Source organism: Myxocyprinus asiaticus, chromosome 3 (assembly GCF_019703515.2).
Source record: "Myxocyprinus asiaticus isolate MX2 ecotype Aquarium Trade chromosome 3, UBuf_Myxa_2, whole genome shotgun sequence".
In the NCBI taxonomy this organism is placed as follows: domain Eukaryota; kingdom Metazoa; phylum Chordata; class Actinopteri; order Cypriniformes; family Catostomidae; genus Myxocyprinus; species Myxocyprinus asiaticus.
The window spans coordinates 21,683,164-21,696,058 of record NC_059346.1 but is presented as its reverse complement, the minus strand read 5'-3'; the positions used below and the strand labels follow the sequence as shown (position 1 = coordinate 21,696,058).

Below are 12,895 nucleotides of genomic sequence, written 5' to 3'. Positions count from 1 at the left end.
AATGGCATAATAATGCTGGTCATGATGTTCTATACAATACATTCAGTACTGACCAGTGATTTTTTTGTAGAGGATGATGAATGTAAATGACCACAACATAAATTGAGAAACACTTTATCTGACAAAATCTTGTAATAACTAATGTTATTATAAAGTTTTCTGAAAATAGCGTACAATTTGTTCTGTTAAGACTGAAAATAACATGGTGTGCAGGAGGCATACACATTTTTATAGTCTTTATTTAATATTTGTGCTAGAATTTTATGTACAAAATGATTGCCAACATAAAAAAAAACAAATAAAAAAAATAGAACTCAGAAACAGTAAAAGTGATAATGCTACACCAAAACAAGATAATTTTAATACAAAAATTAAAATAGAAATCTTACGCAGTGCACATTATGCCTATTTAACTGATTGGTGACATGCATTTCAGACTAAGCTGTGGGCTGAATTTCAATAGATTTGCAATTAAAATTAAGAACTAAAACTTCCTTTAACTTTTCGCCAGCATCATTATCAGCACTATACATAACAGTAATGAGTTGTGGGATTATATGGAAAATGTACTGTACTGATAAAATAAAAAGCATTGTTATTATGAATATTGTTGATGTTATGCTATGTGCTATCACTTAACTTGGTCAGAAAACATATAGTGTGTTTACAGTAGATAAAGTATAGGCCTATGTAAACAGTATTCTAACATCAAGCAGAATCCTTAATTAATCCAATCATTTTGGACTGGGCAACTCAATTGGTCATAAACATGGCTTTAACAGTGCAATAAATGTTATGCAAATATATCTAGTCAGTACTTGCTGAAGTTTGATGACTGTTAGATTAGTTCATGGTCACAGCATTGTATGAAAGAAAATACCACTGTGTATTAAACTTGGGGTAATTCTAGGAACCAATTACATTCAAAATACCTTAAGAAATGGCTCAATTTGTTTTATATGGTATGCACTTTTAACATTGTATTTTACCAATATGTTGTGAGGATCTTTGGCAGAGTGCTACTGACTGAAAATCTGTCATGTTATAAAATGTTTTTGTGGCATAATTAAAAAAGAAAGGAAAAAAGATCAACAATCAATTTCTGGTGAATTTTGATCATTTCACAAAATGTTATGAACAGTTACATAAATGGATATATACAAAAGTGATCTGTTGGTTTTAGTAGAAAGCTTGTCTACTGTATTGTATCATTCATTATCTCTTCAGTTACAGTCCTAAACAGCACAGATCCAAGACACTTTGAATGTTGATCTATAAAATACATGAGAAATATATATGTTGTATACAAACAATGAAAAATAGAGCAATATTTTGGGTTGCCGGGATGTGCAAGTTCATAAAGTAAGTGGCAATTTTGAGAATGTTTATTTAAAGACATTCTCGTAGGCAGGGCACTTGTGGCTTTTGAGTTTTTTCAGTGTCTTTTTGAACTCCTTGCTGGATTTGTCCCACTTGTGAATGCCAGTGAGAAGGTACTGGTTGTCCACTTTACGGCCCATGATGAGGTATGTGTTTCCAAGATTTTCTAGCTGTGCACAAGGGCAATCGGCTCCATTCTTCAGATACAGAGTGAGCTTCTTCATGTCTTCCTTCATCAAAGTGCCCAGCTTTACAGGCTTTTTCCTCTTCTGCAGGATCACCTTGCGATCCACGTTCTCCCGTTTGACCTCCTTGATCTTGGTTTTTATGGCTGAGGATAAAGAAAAAGAGAACTGCTATCAGCTTTCTGAGTGTAATATTGTCCGATGGGATGGAAGCGAGACAGAAGATTACATCATACTGCCAGTAAATATTTGTTTTCTGGACTTCTTCATATAACCCTCAAAGTTCTTCTATTTAGTGCCATAATTACATGGAGATTTTGAGCTTCCTGGAAAAGCCCCCTCAGGGTTTTTTTTTTAAATATTGCTCCTACCTACTCCATCTGTTGTGGTCTATGATATTGCAAACCTTCATATAAACTTACATTGGACTATGCAGTGCTGAGACTATACACAAAGTCATCTAATCCCCCAGGACATGTGAAGGGCTGAGAGAGGCCAAGGAGGGTTTTGGTTGCAAGGGGTATCGCTGGCAGGTCCCAAACGTCCAAGACCATTAAAGAGAGATTAGACTGCTAAGTAATGCAGGGAGTCAAAAGAGAGATGAAGGAATGGAGAAAAAATGAGGAAAAGATGTAATCAATATCAGGCCTTTCTTCTCCGCCAATGGTCTCAGGGCAAACCCATAAAAATATTGGTCTCTCTGTCATGAACTCTTGTCAAGTCTAAGAGACAGCATCAATATCCATCCAAACCAATATGCTCTCATGGCAGTATTCATTTCCCAGGGGGCAAGAATGTCACAAATTGCAGCTTCACTGCTCTATGTCCCTCCAGACGTAACACGCTTTGTTCCTTAGAATACCTCTCTTATAAGCAGTTATAGATGGACACATTGGCTGCAGGTGAAATTATCTCCATGGACTAACTGCACAATCGGAGAAAACTGTTCATTTATGAAACATCAAAAGTAACAGAAGTAAATGTGGTATTTCTCTATTACCTTGGTGTGGTTGGTAATTCAATGCAAAAATGCCATAAATAATTTTCTTTTTTTTTTTTCTTTTACAGTAATAACAGTAAATATGAGGATTTTAGTAGGGGAAACTCTGACATGACAGCTCTGTTGACCATTTAACTCTTGGTTTAATCTTATTCCACATTCTTAGATTTGTATTAATCTGTCTGATCTTTTAGTAAACTCTCCTTAACCTATAAATCTTTTAATTTCCTTAACCTTCCTTTGCTCAGGCACAAGTCAACTACATGGTGGTCCTGCCACAGTCAAGACTTCAGTGGATGTTCAGGTGAATTTTTCGTGTTTTGGGAAAACAATGAAGAAATGCGCCGAGCGTAACATCTTATCAACATCAGTGGTCTAACATCAGTAACCCTTCAGTGAACTTCAGGCACTCTGCCATCATCCATATAATTTGGTCCAATTAGCAGCCTGATTCCAAAGACCCGTGGAAAAAGAGTAGACATCTGTATTGAGATTTACTACTAATTATGCATTAACAACCTGATCAGTCTCCATTGGCTGTCAGTGAGGAGACAACAATGAAACTAAATCCTCCTTTATATCCTGTTTAACCTTGACTTATATATCCTCTGCAGCACAATGCTCGATCATTTGCCAAAGTGAGTTGTGTTTGAAATGAAGTCCCACACAGAGACCCCTTTTAAGTCAGAATATGTTGAGAGAGTAGCTCTTAACACCCAAAAGACATACAGTAATTTAAGAAGTTGCATGATGGAATGGTCCTCTGTGTAGTTTTTCACTTATAAAGCCATAACCTTATATCTCACACCTTCTTGCTACTAATGAATGTTGTAGAAATAGAGCAGATGCTTCCTGTTATTATAGGTGCACATGGTAAGGATTAAAGCTTGATCCAAAGTCTATAAAGGAGCTTAGTGTTTAATTAAATAAAAAATGGTCTGAAGGTTAAAGAATTATTCAGTCAGAACAGAAAGAGCATTGCCTGCCTCCCACAACCACTTTATCTTAGTTCAAATCCAGCTTTAACTCCACAGTGAACTGCTTTTGTACCTTGTGTTTGTGAATGTAATCATCACAAATGCAGGAGCATGAATACAGTTAAATACCTTCAGATGTGGCTTTACAACTAATATGTGTAACACTACACTTTCTGAACAATAACAATGAGAAAGCTATAAAAGTGTTAGTCTCATTTGTTCTCTGTAATCCAGAGACTCGAAAAGGGCAAGCCACGATAAAGCTTCATAAATCAAGCTGTGCGAGATGCCTTTCTAATCTCACTTAAACTGAAAAGACATTATGAGTAAACAAGGGGGAGCTGAAGGGACAGTTTACCAAAAATGTAAATTCTGTCATCATTTACTCACCCTCATATTGTTCGAGACCTGTATGACTTTTTTCCGTGAAACACAAAAGGAAATGTTAGACAGAATGTTAGCTTCAGTCAGCTTTCACTTTCATTGTCTGGAAAGTAAATGGTGACTAGCTGGGTTTCCATTCATGTATTTTTATGTGCATTTTGGGATAACGCATAAAAACTGCTGGATGGAAACACCAAGATGCAAATAAAATCTCCAAAATGCGCATAAAAAACATATACGCTCACTTGAGGTGGATACATTTTTTATTTGATAAGAAGAAATGCACAAAAACTATGATGGAAGCACATTTACCGATAAACTCTTACTGATTTTATTAGGAATACAAGATGCACATCAAAAAAGTAATGTGACTGAATAACTTGTTCATAACTGCACTAACCAGCGGACCAATCATCGCATCTGAAATGTTGCTCTGGTCATCCTGAAATAACGGTGTCTAAAAAACCAAAGCCTGCTTAGAGTTTGCAGAGCAAATAAGTCAAATACAAACTTGAACTGTGCCGAAGAGTTTATTGACAGGTTTATAGACATTTAAAAATATATATATTATAGATCCGCACAGCAAAGACATAAGGAAGGAGGAATGCACACACATAGTGCTCCCAGAACTGTGATGCACTGTCGCTCCCAGACATGAGACAGTTTTGTCTGTGTGCTCTAAACCTTAGTGTTTTATTATTAAAAGAGTCACAGTAGCTACAGTTTCTCAGAAAGTTACGATTATGTGCTTTTTAACACATGGGATGGAAACGCGGCTTTATTCGCACATTGTTTTTCGGATAAGTACATTTTGCAACTTGGATGGAAATATAGCTACTGATGCTAACATTCTGCACAAGATCGCCTTTTTTGTTCCACAGAAGAAAGTAAGTCATATGGTTTGGAACAACCTGAGAGTGAGTGAGTAAGATTGAAAAAAGAAAAATGAAAAGGAATTTTCAGATACAGAATTTTCATTTTTGGGTGAACTTTATCTCACACACCACTCTGAAGAATGTTCTTAAATAGTTTCATATCAGTAGGGCTAGATTATCTTGTGTACAAAGAAACCAGACATTACACTTTTGTTTACCTTTTGAGGTAAGTTTTGCAAACATTTATACATACGGTTTAATTATATGTTACAAAACATTAAGCAGCCACCCTAATGTTACCATTTCTAAGCACAGAAGGTCGTTTTTAAACAGAAAACCAATCAGATAATGTTTCAGTCTCAGATGTTCGAAATAAGTACTTCATGCTTGACAGCTTTGGTAAATATTTGATAAATATGATATAAACAAAGAGCATATCTCAGAAATCATGCGGTCACATTCAATGTTCTTTCCAAAATGAAATAAATCATTTTGATAGAGAAAAAAAAAAAAATGTGAAAGTCAAACTAATGTCTCTTCATTTCTTTAGTGGTAAACATTGCTTATTAAAAAAACTTTTAACCTTTTGTCCCTGGTCTTTGACCTAGCTGCCTCTGTAATTTCAGAAATGAGACAGGTCCACAGCCAGCTGTAATGATGCCATAAACTCAGTAGGGAGAGTTTGGGCTGAAACAATTCACAAGCACGGCACCTGTGGCTCAGGGTAAGCTCCAGTCAAAATGGTGCTATACCATACAGTTTTACTACAGGAAAGCTGAGCATGCATCACTGACCGCAGGATAGACAGCCAACTAAAGTGTCCTAATTCTGTACAGGACAGGAGAGATCAACTGAGAGAAGTCAATAAAACTCTTGTCTATAATTTGGGTCTTTAAACATCTACTGTATATCTGAGTTCTGTCACCATATTCTCTTACTATCTACTGTACATTCCTTGAGTGTTCAGGTCAGTTCAAAATGTATAGTATGGTAACAGTGTGTACAAAAAAAAAAAAATTGAGCTGCTTGTTCAATTTACTTAAACTGAAGCAACACAATTATAGAACATTTTGTCACAACTTGATTTCATTGTGTTCTATCAATATCAAAGTTTTTTTGAGTTGGGACTACATTAATACTTATTGTGGTGTTGATGTAGTTTTGATGAAACTGGGCAGGCGATTTCCATTTCCCAGCATGCTTTGTATTGGCTTCGAAAGCGAGATTAAATATTAAAATGAAGTGTTATTTTATATGTTTTTGTGCAAGATGAATATAAAGGGGGATACTTGTTAGAGTTTCTGTAATTAGAGTTTTAGGGTATACTATTATGGTGAAGAGTGGAGCTTGAGCTAACGATGAGGACAGGTAGATGTCGCACATGAAATTGATTCTCTCGCTTTGTAGGGCAAATGCTGTTCTAACTATAGCATAGTGCTTCCCACTAGCATGTATTTAGCACGCTAACTTTCACTTTCTCTAATTAGTAAATAAAAAATTAAAGAGATTTACTAGCATTACATTGACACGTCTGGTTTTGTTGGGGTTACCCAATTCAAGATTATTTCTACACAAAGTGTTTGTGTTGAGATTAAATAGTAATTTTAAATTAAGAAAACTAATTTCAAAAACATGGAACCACTGTCCACAATTGAATCAAATTCAGCCAAAGAGCTATTTTCACACGCTGGATGGAGAGACTGTTCTATACATTTAATTCATCACTTTAAAGCAATACTTCTCTGTGTGAACCCTGTCTTGTTTTAGTCAGTCTATCTTTGTCAGTATCCTGGATTAGAAATGTAGTACTAAGGTCAAAGAGAGAGTGTCAGTTGGGTTGGTTTACATAAAGCTGTCCAGAGAAAGACTACTTTCCAAAGATGGTTTACTCATTTAAACCCTTGAATGAAACTTTATGGTTTTGTCAGAGACTAACCAAAACCAGCTTTTGTTTTCTTCTTCAGAGGGAAGCAGGAAGTCACTTTTGCACTGCACTCCTTTTGTTGAGGTAACTCCTGCTGTGACGGTCTTAATGGCTGCAGTTACAGGCTCATTCACAGTCATTGTTGTTAACCATCCTCAAATCTAACTAAAGAAATTGAATAATGAGAAATTAAAACTTTCCTTCTTGATAACAGATAAACTACGGAATAGCAAAAAACCCACATAACTGAGAGATTGATTTTGTAGTAAAACAGTCAAATACAGTAAAATACATTTGTAATTGATTTCCATAGGAACAAGAGAGGCTACAATGAAGGAGATTCTGCAAAACGTTTGCATTGCAAATCTATTGCATGTGATATTTGAGAAAGCAGCACACCAGTAAGGGGATAAAGACAAACATTAGATTGTGTAACAGTGATCAAAATCCACTTAATTACATTAGATTGTGTAACAGTGATCAAAATCCACTTAATTGTGAGAGGGAATCAGTTGGAAATTTAAAAAATGTACCCAGCTGTAATGGATAGTCTGATTTACCCCAATGACTAAGAGAAAACTCACACTGTGTCAAACTCTGCCCAGAGGTCGACCCCTGGGCTGTTGTCACATTCAGACAGGAGAGCAAACATCCCAATTTAGAACTGTTAGTAACAGCCAAATAAAGACTTTAAGGGCCTCTGCAAATTACCTCAATTCATTAGTTAAACAATTGTGGCCTCTCAAAAGACAATCCAAACAATGACAAAGATTTACAAGGCTTAAAACATTCTGCTGATGCCATTTAAGTTTAAAACGTGCATTGCATCGTTCTATTAAAAGTGTGGATTTGGCAGTCAGGACAGTCAGGAAAATATGTTCCAAAATAACACAATAGTGATCCAGATAATTCTAAAAGTGTTTGAATCTGTCCCAAAAGCAGTGCTAATGTCCATGAAATTAAATATAATTCTGGCACTCAACATTTATGGTTACAGAAAGTTATGACTCAACACGATATCTTTATACTGGTGGACCTCATCTTTAAACTAAACTAAACTAAACTAAACTAAACTAAACTAAACTAAACTAAACTAATATTTATGTATAAAAATGTTTCTCCCCCCATTACTTAACCATGAGACAATAACTTGGTAACACTTTACAATAAGGTTCCATTCATTAACATTAGTTAATGCATTAGGTATCATAAACAAACAATTAACAATATATTGTTTACAGCATTTATTAATATTTGTTTATTAAAACTGTTCATGTTAGTTCATAGTGCATTAACTGATGTTAATAAAAAAGTTTTGCTTTTAAAAATGTATTAGTATGTTGAAATTAACATTAACTAAGATTAATAAATGCTGTAAAAGTATCGTTCATTGTTAGTTCGTATTAACTAATGTTGTTACCTAATGTTAACAAATGGAACATTATTGTAAAGTGTTACCAATAACATTATCTGTAGATTACCAAAAACATCAAACCACAGTAGATCTTTACAGCTGTAAAATATGTAATAAATAAATTAATTAATTAACGGTGCCAAGAGGAAGAAATAAGCGATTAGTTTTTGTACAAGACTATGTGGTACTGGCTTTTCTCTTAAGCTAATATGCCAGTCTTAGCTCTCTTGGAATATCATGGCAACTCCATTTCCAGAATACAGAAGACGGGAGGGGAAGAAAGGCTGCAGTCTTGGCACGCTTAGTTTGAACGCAAAGCAGCATGCATTGGTGTGTTTCTTTTTGTGTAAGTATGTGTGATATGTGTTGATGTTCTTACCAAATTCACTGGCACACATGTTCTCCAGAATAGCATCCATTTTCATTTCATTGTCACAAGGAGGGCAAACTGGAGAGAATCCTAAGACAGCGAAGATATGGAGAAATTCACTATTGGTATCAAATCCCCAGTAACTGTGACCAAATGTTTTATCTTTCTTTCTTCCTTTTGTCTACTTTTGAGTTTTGTCCTAAAAAAATTTTGTCTGACTTTTTGAAAAGTGTGCAACTGGGAAGCATTCACTGTGCAGTTTTCTTTAAAAAGAAGGGAAATGTCACAGAAATTCTAACTTCTTCAATCTCCAGTTAACTGCCTATCAGGCCAAGAGAATTTATTTTGCTTGGCTTTCTTTTTTTTTTTTTTTTTTTTTTTTTTTTATAAAAGGACTAACATCCTACACTTTAAAACTGCATGTATATCCTTTGCGTTTTACATGCTCTGTCACTAAAAGTTTACAGTAAAACAAAACCTGTATAAAATGTATCAAATATTTTAACATACACATCACAATCTATGCATGTTCCTTTTTGGCCTGTCTTTTCATGTGGTAATTTAAAGCAAACAAATATGATCTGTGGTATTTACACGTGTATATAAACTACTGTTACATGTTATGCAGGTAAAACAGGAGGCACAGGACAACAGCTCAGGACAACACCCCACCCTACACCCTGACTGTAATTAGGACAACTATTGTGCCATGGGTGCCCCCCTATAATCATGGCAAATGGGAAATTAACCCTTGAATATAAAGTATCTTAACAGATACTCTTTTATTATATTACATATTTAAAACTTTAAAAGTCAATTAAAATTCAAGCTAATTATCATTATGATGGTAACAGAACCACAAGGAAAAATAATGTAAACATCAGGATTTTCAACAGGATGCAGCTCTTCTGTTTACCTTAATTGACAAGACTTTAAAGTTTTTTTTTTTTTTTTTCATTTGCATCTTTTTAACAGATTATTGTGAAAATTGCACCCAGGTGAAAATAGCTTGTAAAGAGAGCTGCTGGCAATGAATTCCAAAGTGACACATTTTTATGTTACTACATTTCTTAGATAACAACCGGCCAGTGAATTTGGCTTAAACGGGGATCAAAATTGTGCAAAAACTTTATAGATTTATTTCAAAGCAATACTAATTATTTCATTTTTTTACTTATGATAATGATATCAGCAGTAAACGGAAACTGACCAGTGGGAAATAAAACAGAGTTCAAATTTCAGTGGCTTTTGTTGAGTGTTACTTTCTCCACGGGCATTATTATCACAGAATCACAAGAAAACAGTGGACAAATGGTGGGCTTAGCCGCTTGTAGAGAGAGGAAATGCTTTCTTCTCTTTAACCCGGCACTGCTTGAAGCTTACAGTGGGTTGACATGGGAGAGAGTGTGTAATGTACATGTAGCTTTGGGTTCATTTGACCATACTGCTGATACCATGTGATTACAGATGATTGGGTCTCTCTGGGGTGTTAAAGCTTAACAAGAAGCCTGTCTACATGCTTTAATCCTCTGGTTTGCCACCATGGCAGTGATCTCTCACCCTGGACTTTGTGGGGCACATCGTTTTGGCACGCACTCTGTTCATTCTAAATCACCATGTTGTAACTTTGGAAATGGAAATTCCCTTATAATTTATGAGCCATTTACATAAGCCAGTTGTACTTTCCCTTGACATACATCTTTAGAGCTTGAGTCTTTCCATTGGGAAACTTTGACTGGTGCCAAATGCCCTTACTTACCTGGTAAAGACTTGCACACAACTAAAATGATATTCTGAAATATGTAAATTTCCTTCAAATTACAGGGGAGGATTTTAATGGTTTGTTGAGTTAGGAGTATGGTACTCAAAGTGGAACTTTTTTATTTTGTAACCATTGAAAATTGCAATTTTCTGCTTAGGTGCCACCAGTAAATAAAAACAGCTGTTCAAATCGTTCTCCCTCTCTCTCTCTCTCTGAACAACAGTATATCCTGTTGCATTACCTTATGAAAACCCATGTTAACAGGCACAGCAATGCAACACAGAAGGGAGGGTTGGTAAGAGTTTTGCTGTTGTCATATTGAAATAATTAAATTGTCAGAAATAATAGGGTTACTCCTACGTACAGTAATTCATTGCCATTTTAAGTCATTTTGCTGCTTGCCTACAGTATCTCTTTACAAAGAGAAACAAGACAAAAGAAAAATATCTATTGAAACAAAATAGGTGCTGTAGTTGCGAAATAAAGCACAAAAAAAAAATGTTCCGATGTTGGAACATATCCCAGTGTTGTCCTTGAATTCAACTAACACCCTAAAATCAATTGCTACCAGCTGTTAAACAAGCAAATACTTGAATTAATCTATCATAGTTTACCAAGAAGCTATATTCCGCTGTCTCTTCTACAGATTTTTCTCAATTAACAATTTTCCTAGATATGTTCCTAAATACTTAATCAAATCAGTCGTTTCAACAGAATGAGTGGAAAACACAAGGTAATTGAGATCCTAAAAGGTAACAAAAGGTGTGATAACTCTAGCTGAAAACCCCCAAATGGACACTGGTCCCTGAAATAACATTGCAACTGCTTTTAAAAAGTTGAGGTGTTAGTTCTCACACACAGCAAAAGGTGACAGGTTGTAAAGTGGGTAAAGTATTACTAAATGTATAAAGAATGCACTGAAACAATCCGTATAGCCTTACACCCTTGCTTGTCAGGGATAAAAGTGCCATGACTACTTTACTATCTTCAAATGAAAAATATATACGGATATAAAAAAATATCAGAATATTTCTTTCATATATTTTTTTTCTTCATGTGTTGATAAAATTACACCTGATACAAATGAATATGGTCAAAGTGATACTTTTCATAATTAGTCATTTGAACTTACCAATGGGTTTGGAGGCCTCTGTGGTATTGGGTGCACTGATGCACACATCATCTTGAGGAAACTTCTCGCAGGTGAGCATCTCGGGCCAGGGGAACCCAAATGCCTCCATAATGGGGGTGCAGCCATCACGCACATTTTCACAGAGCCAGCGGCATGGGTAGATGGGCCTCTCTAGGCATACAGGGGCAAAGAGAGAGCACAGAAACACCTGTGTGCCAGGGTGGCAGTTTTTGTGCACCAAGGGCACCCAGCTCCCAGCTTGCTGCTTGACCTCAGCCATAGTCTCATGTTCTAGTAAGTTAGGCAGCAGCATCTCGTTGTAGCCCACATTGTGACACAGCTTCAAGTCATCTGGGATCTTCACACACTGGGGAGGCTTGTCGTAGATGCGGCCACTGTTGTACAAGTCTGACTTCCAGCTCAGGTACTCGTACTCCGATGTCTGGCCCAATGAGACCAGTGGCATTAACAATGCAATGAGTCTCCAAAGGAGCAAAGATGCAAGTGACTTCATTGTGAACTCCTGTTCAGGATCCCCAGTCAATGCTGCCACCAAAGTGGTGAGCCTTGGTTGAAATGAAGTCTTCTTTGTCTAGAAAAAACGGAAAGTTGCCAAATACCTCTGAATTGTTTAAGATTTTAAAGTAAAAGTTTGAAGGTTGTGGAAACAGCACCTCTGAAGCTCCTTCTAACTGTTGCACACTCAGACGGCTGACTGCCAATGCAGAGTTGCTTGAAATGCGCTGTGCTGAGAGACAAGAAGAGACTGAGACCGCCTCGGCGACCAATAGGAAGCCTTCTACACCTTTTGGTTCTCATGTGTCAATCAAAGTATTCAATGAATGAGCAACATCCCCGCCTACGATTCTCTTACTCTCCCTGTGGAACCAGAACCTTAATAACATTTCGATAACGTTTTTCGGGTCATTGGAATTCACGAGTTAGTCAGTGGCAATTTGGCAGGCTGCTGATAATTACATTTACCATATTCTGAAAAGCGAACAAAGATCCATTACCTGAGAAAACATTACCACTGAAAACGCTTGCTAATTGCGTGTCAATTCGTATTAGCCCCTATTAGTCCCATTCAAAGCTATCTAGATACATTTGAGAATACGCTATAGTGCTGTTACATTATATCAGTGCTCTCTAAATGAAATATGTGTTTGTGGTGCTAGATTAAAAGTGTACTTACTTTGACACGACATTATTTGCTATTATTTTTTCGATGTCTCATTTGTATTTCAACGATCCGGTGAAGTGAAAATATGAGGTGTGAAATCGTCCAACACAGCTTAGCTCTCCTTGCGCAGTTGTTTTGCTAATCACTTTGGCTAGATAATGAATTCCGAAGACAACTCAAAGCTTATTACTACCAACTCCCGTTGTCAAGCCATTTTAAAACAACACACGGCCATTACACTTGTCTACACATCTGCATTTTAATTTAAACGACCCTATTGCCGAATATGTGTCCACTGCTTTCACTTGT

General features: G+C 36.2%; 1 protein-coding gene across 1 annotated transcript; it reads right to left on the bottom strand.

Moving 5' to 3' along the window:
* Window positions 1–223: 223 nt before the first annotated feature.
* Window positions 224–12,157, bottom strand: sfrp1a (secreted frizzled-related protein 1a). Its single transcript, XM_051677739.1, has 3 exons — window positions 11,404–12,157; window positions 8,519–8,599; window positions 224–1,711 (listed from the first exon to the last, which is right to left on the bottom strand). Exons 1-3 carry the CDS (start codon window positions 11,915–11,917, stop codon window positions 1,386–1,388), a joined length of 921 nt encoding a protein of 306 aa, XP_051533699.1. The 5' UTR covers window positions 11,918–12,157; the 3' UTR covers window positions 224–1,385.
* Between the last annotated feature and the right edge of the window lie 738 nt (window positions 12,158–12,895).

What these genes read in the sequence shown, in the direction of transcription:
- sfrp1a (XM_051677739.1), bottom strand. Translation starts at nt 11,917, where the DNA reads ATGAAGTCACTTGCATCTTTGCTCCTTTGGAGACTCATTGCATTGTTA. An exon ending in AGAGGCCTCCAAACCCATTG is followed by an intron (nt 8,600 to 11,403) that starts GTAAGTTCAAAT and finishes TCGCTGTCTTAG; the next exon opens with GATTCTCTCCAGTTTGCCCT. An exon ending in CATGTGTGCCAGTGAATTTG is followed by an intron (nt 1,712 to 8,518) that starts GTAAGAACATCA and finishes CTTTATCCTCAG; the next exon opens with CCATAAAAACCAAGATCAAG.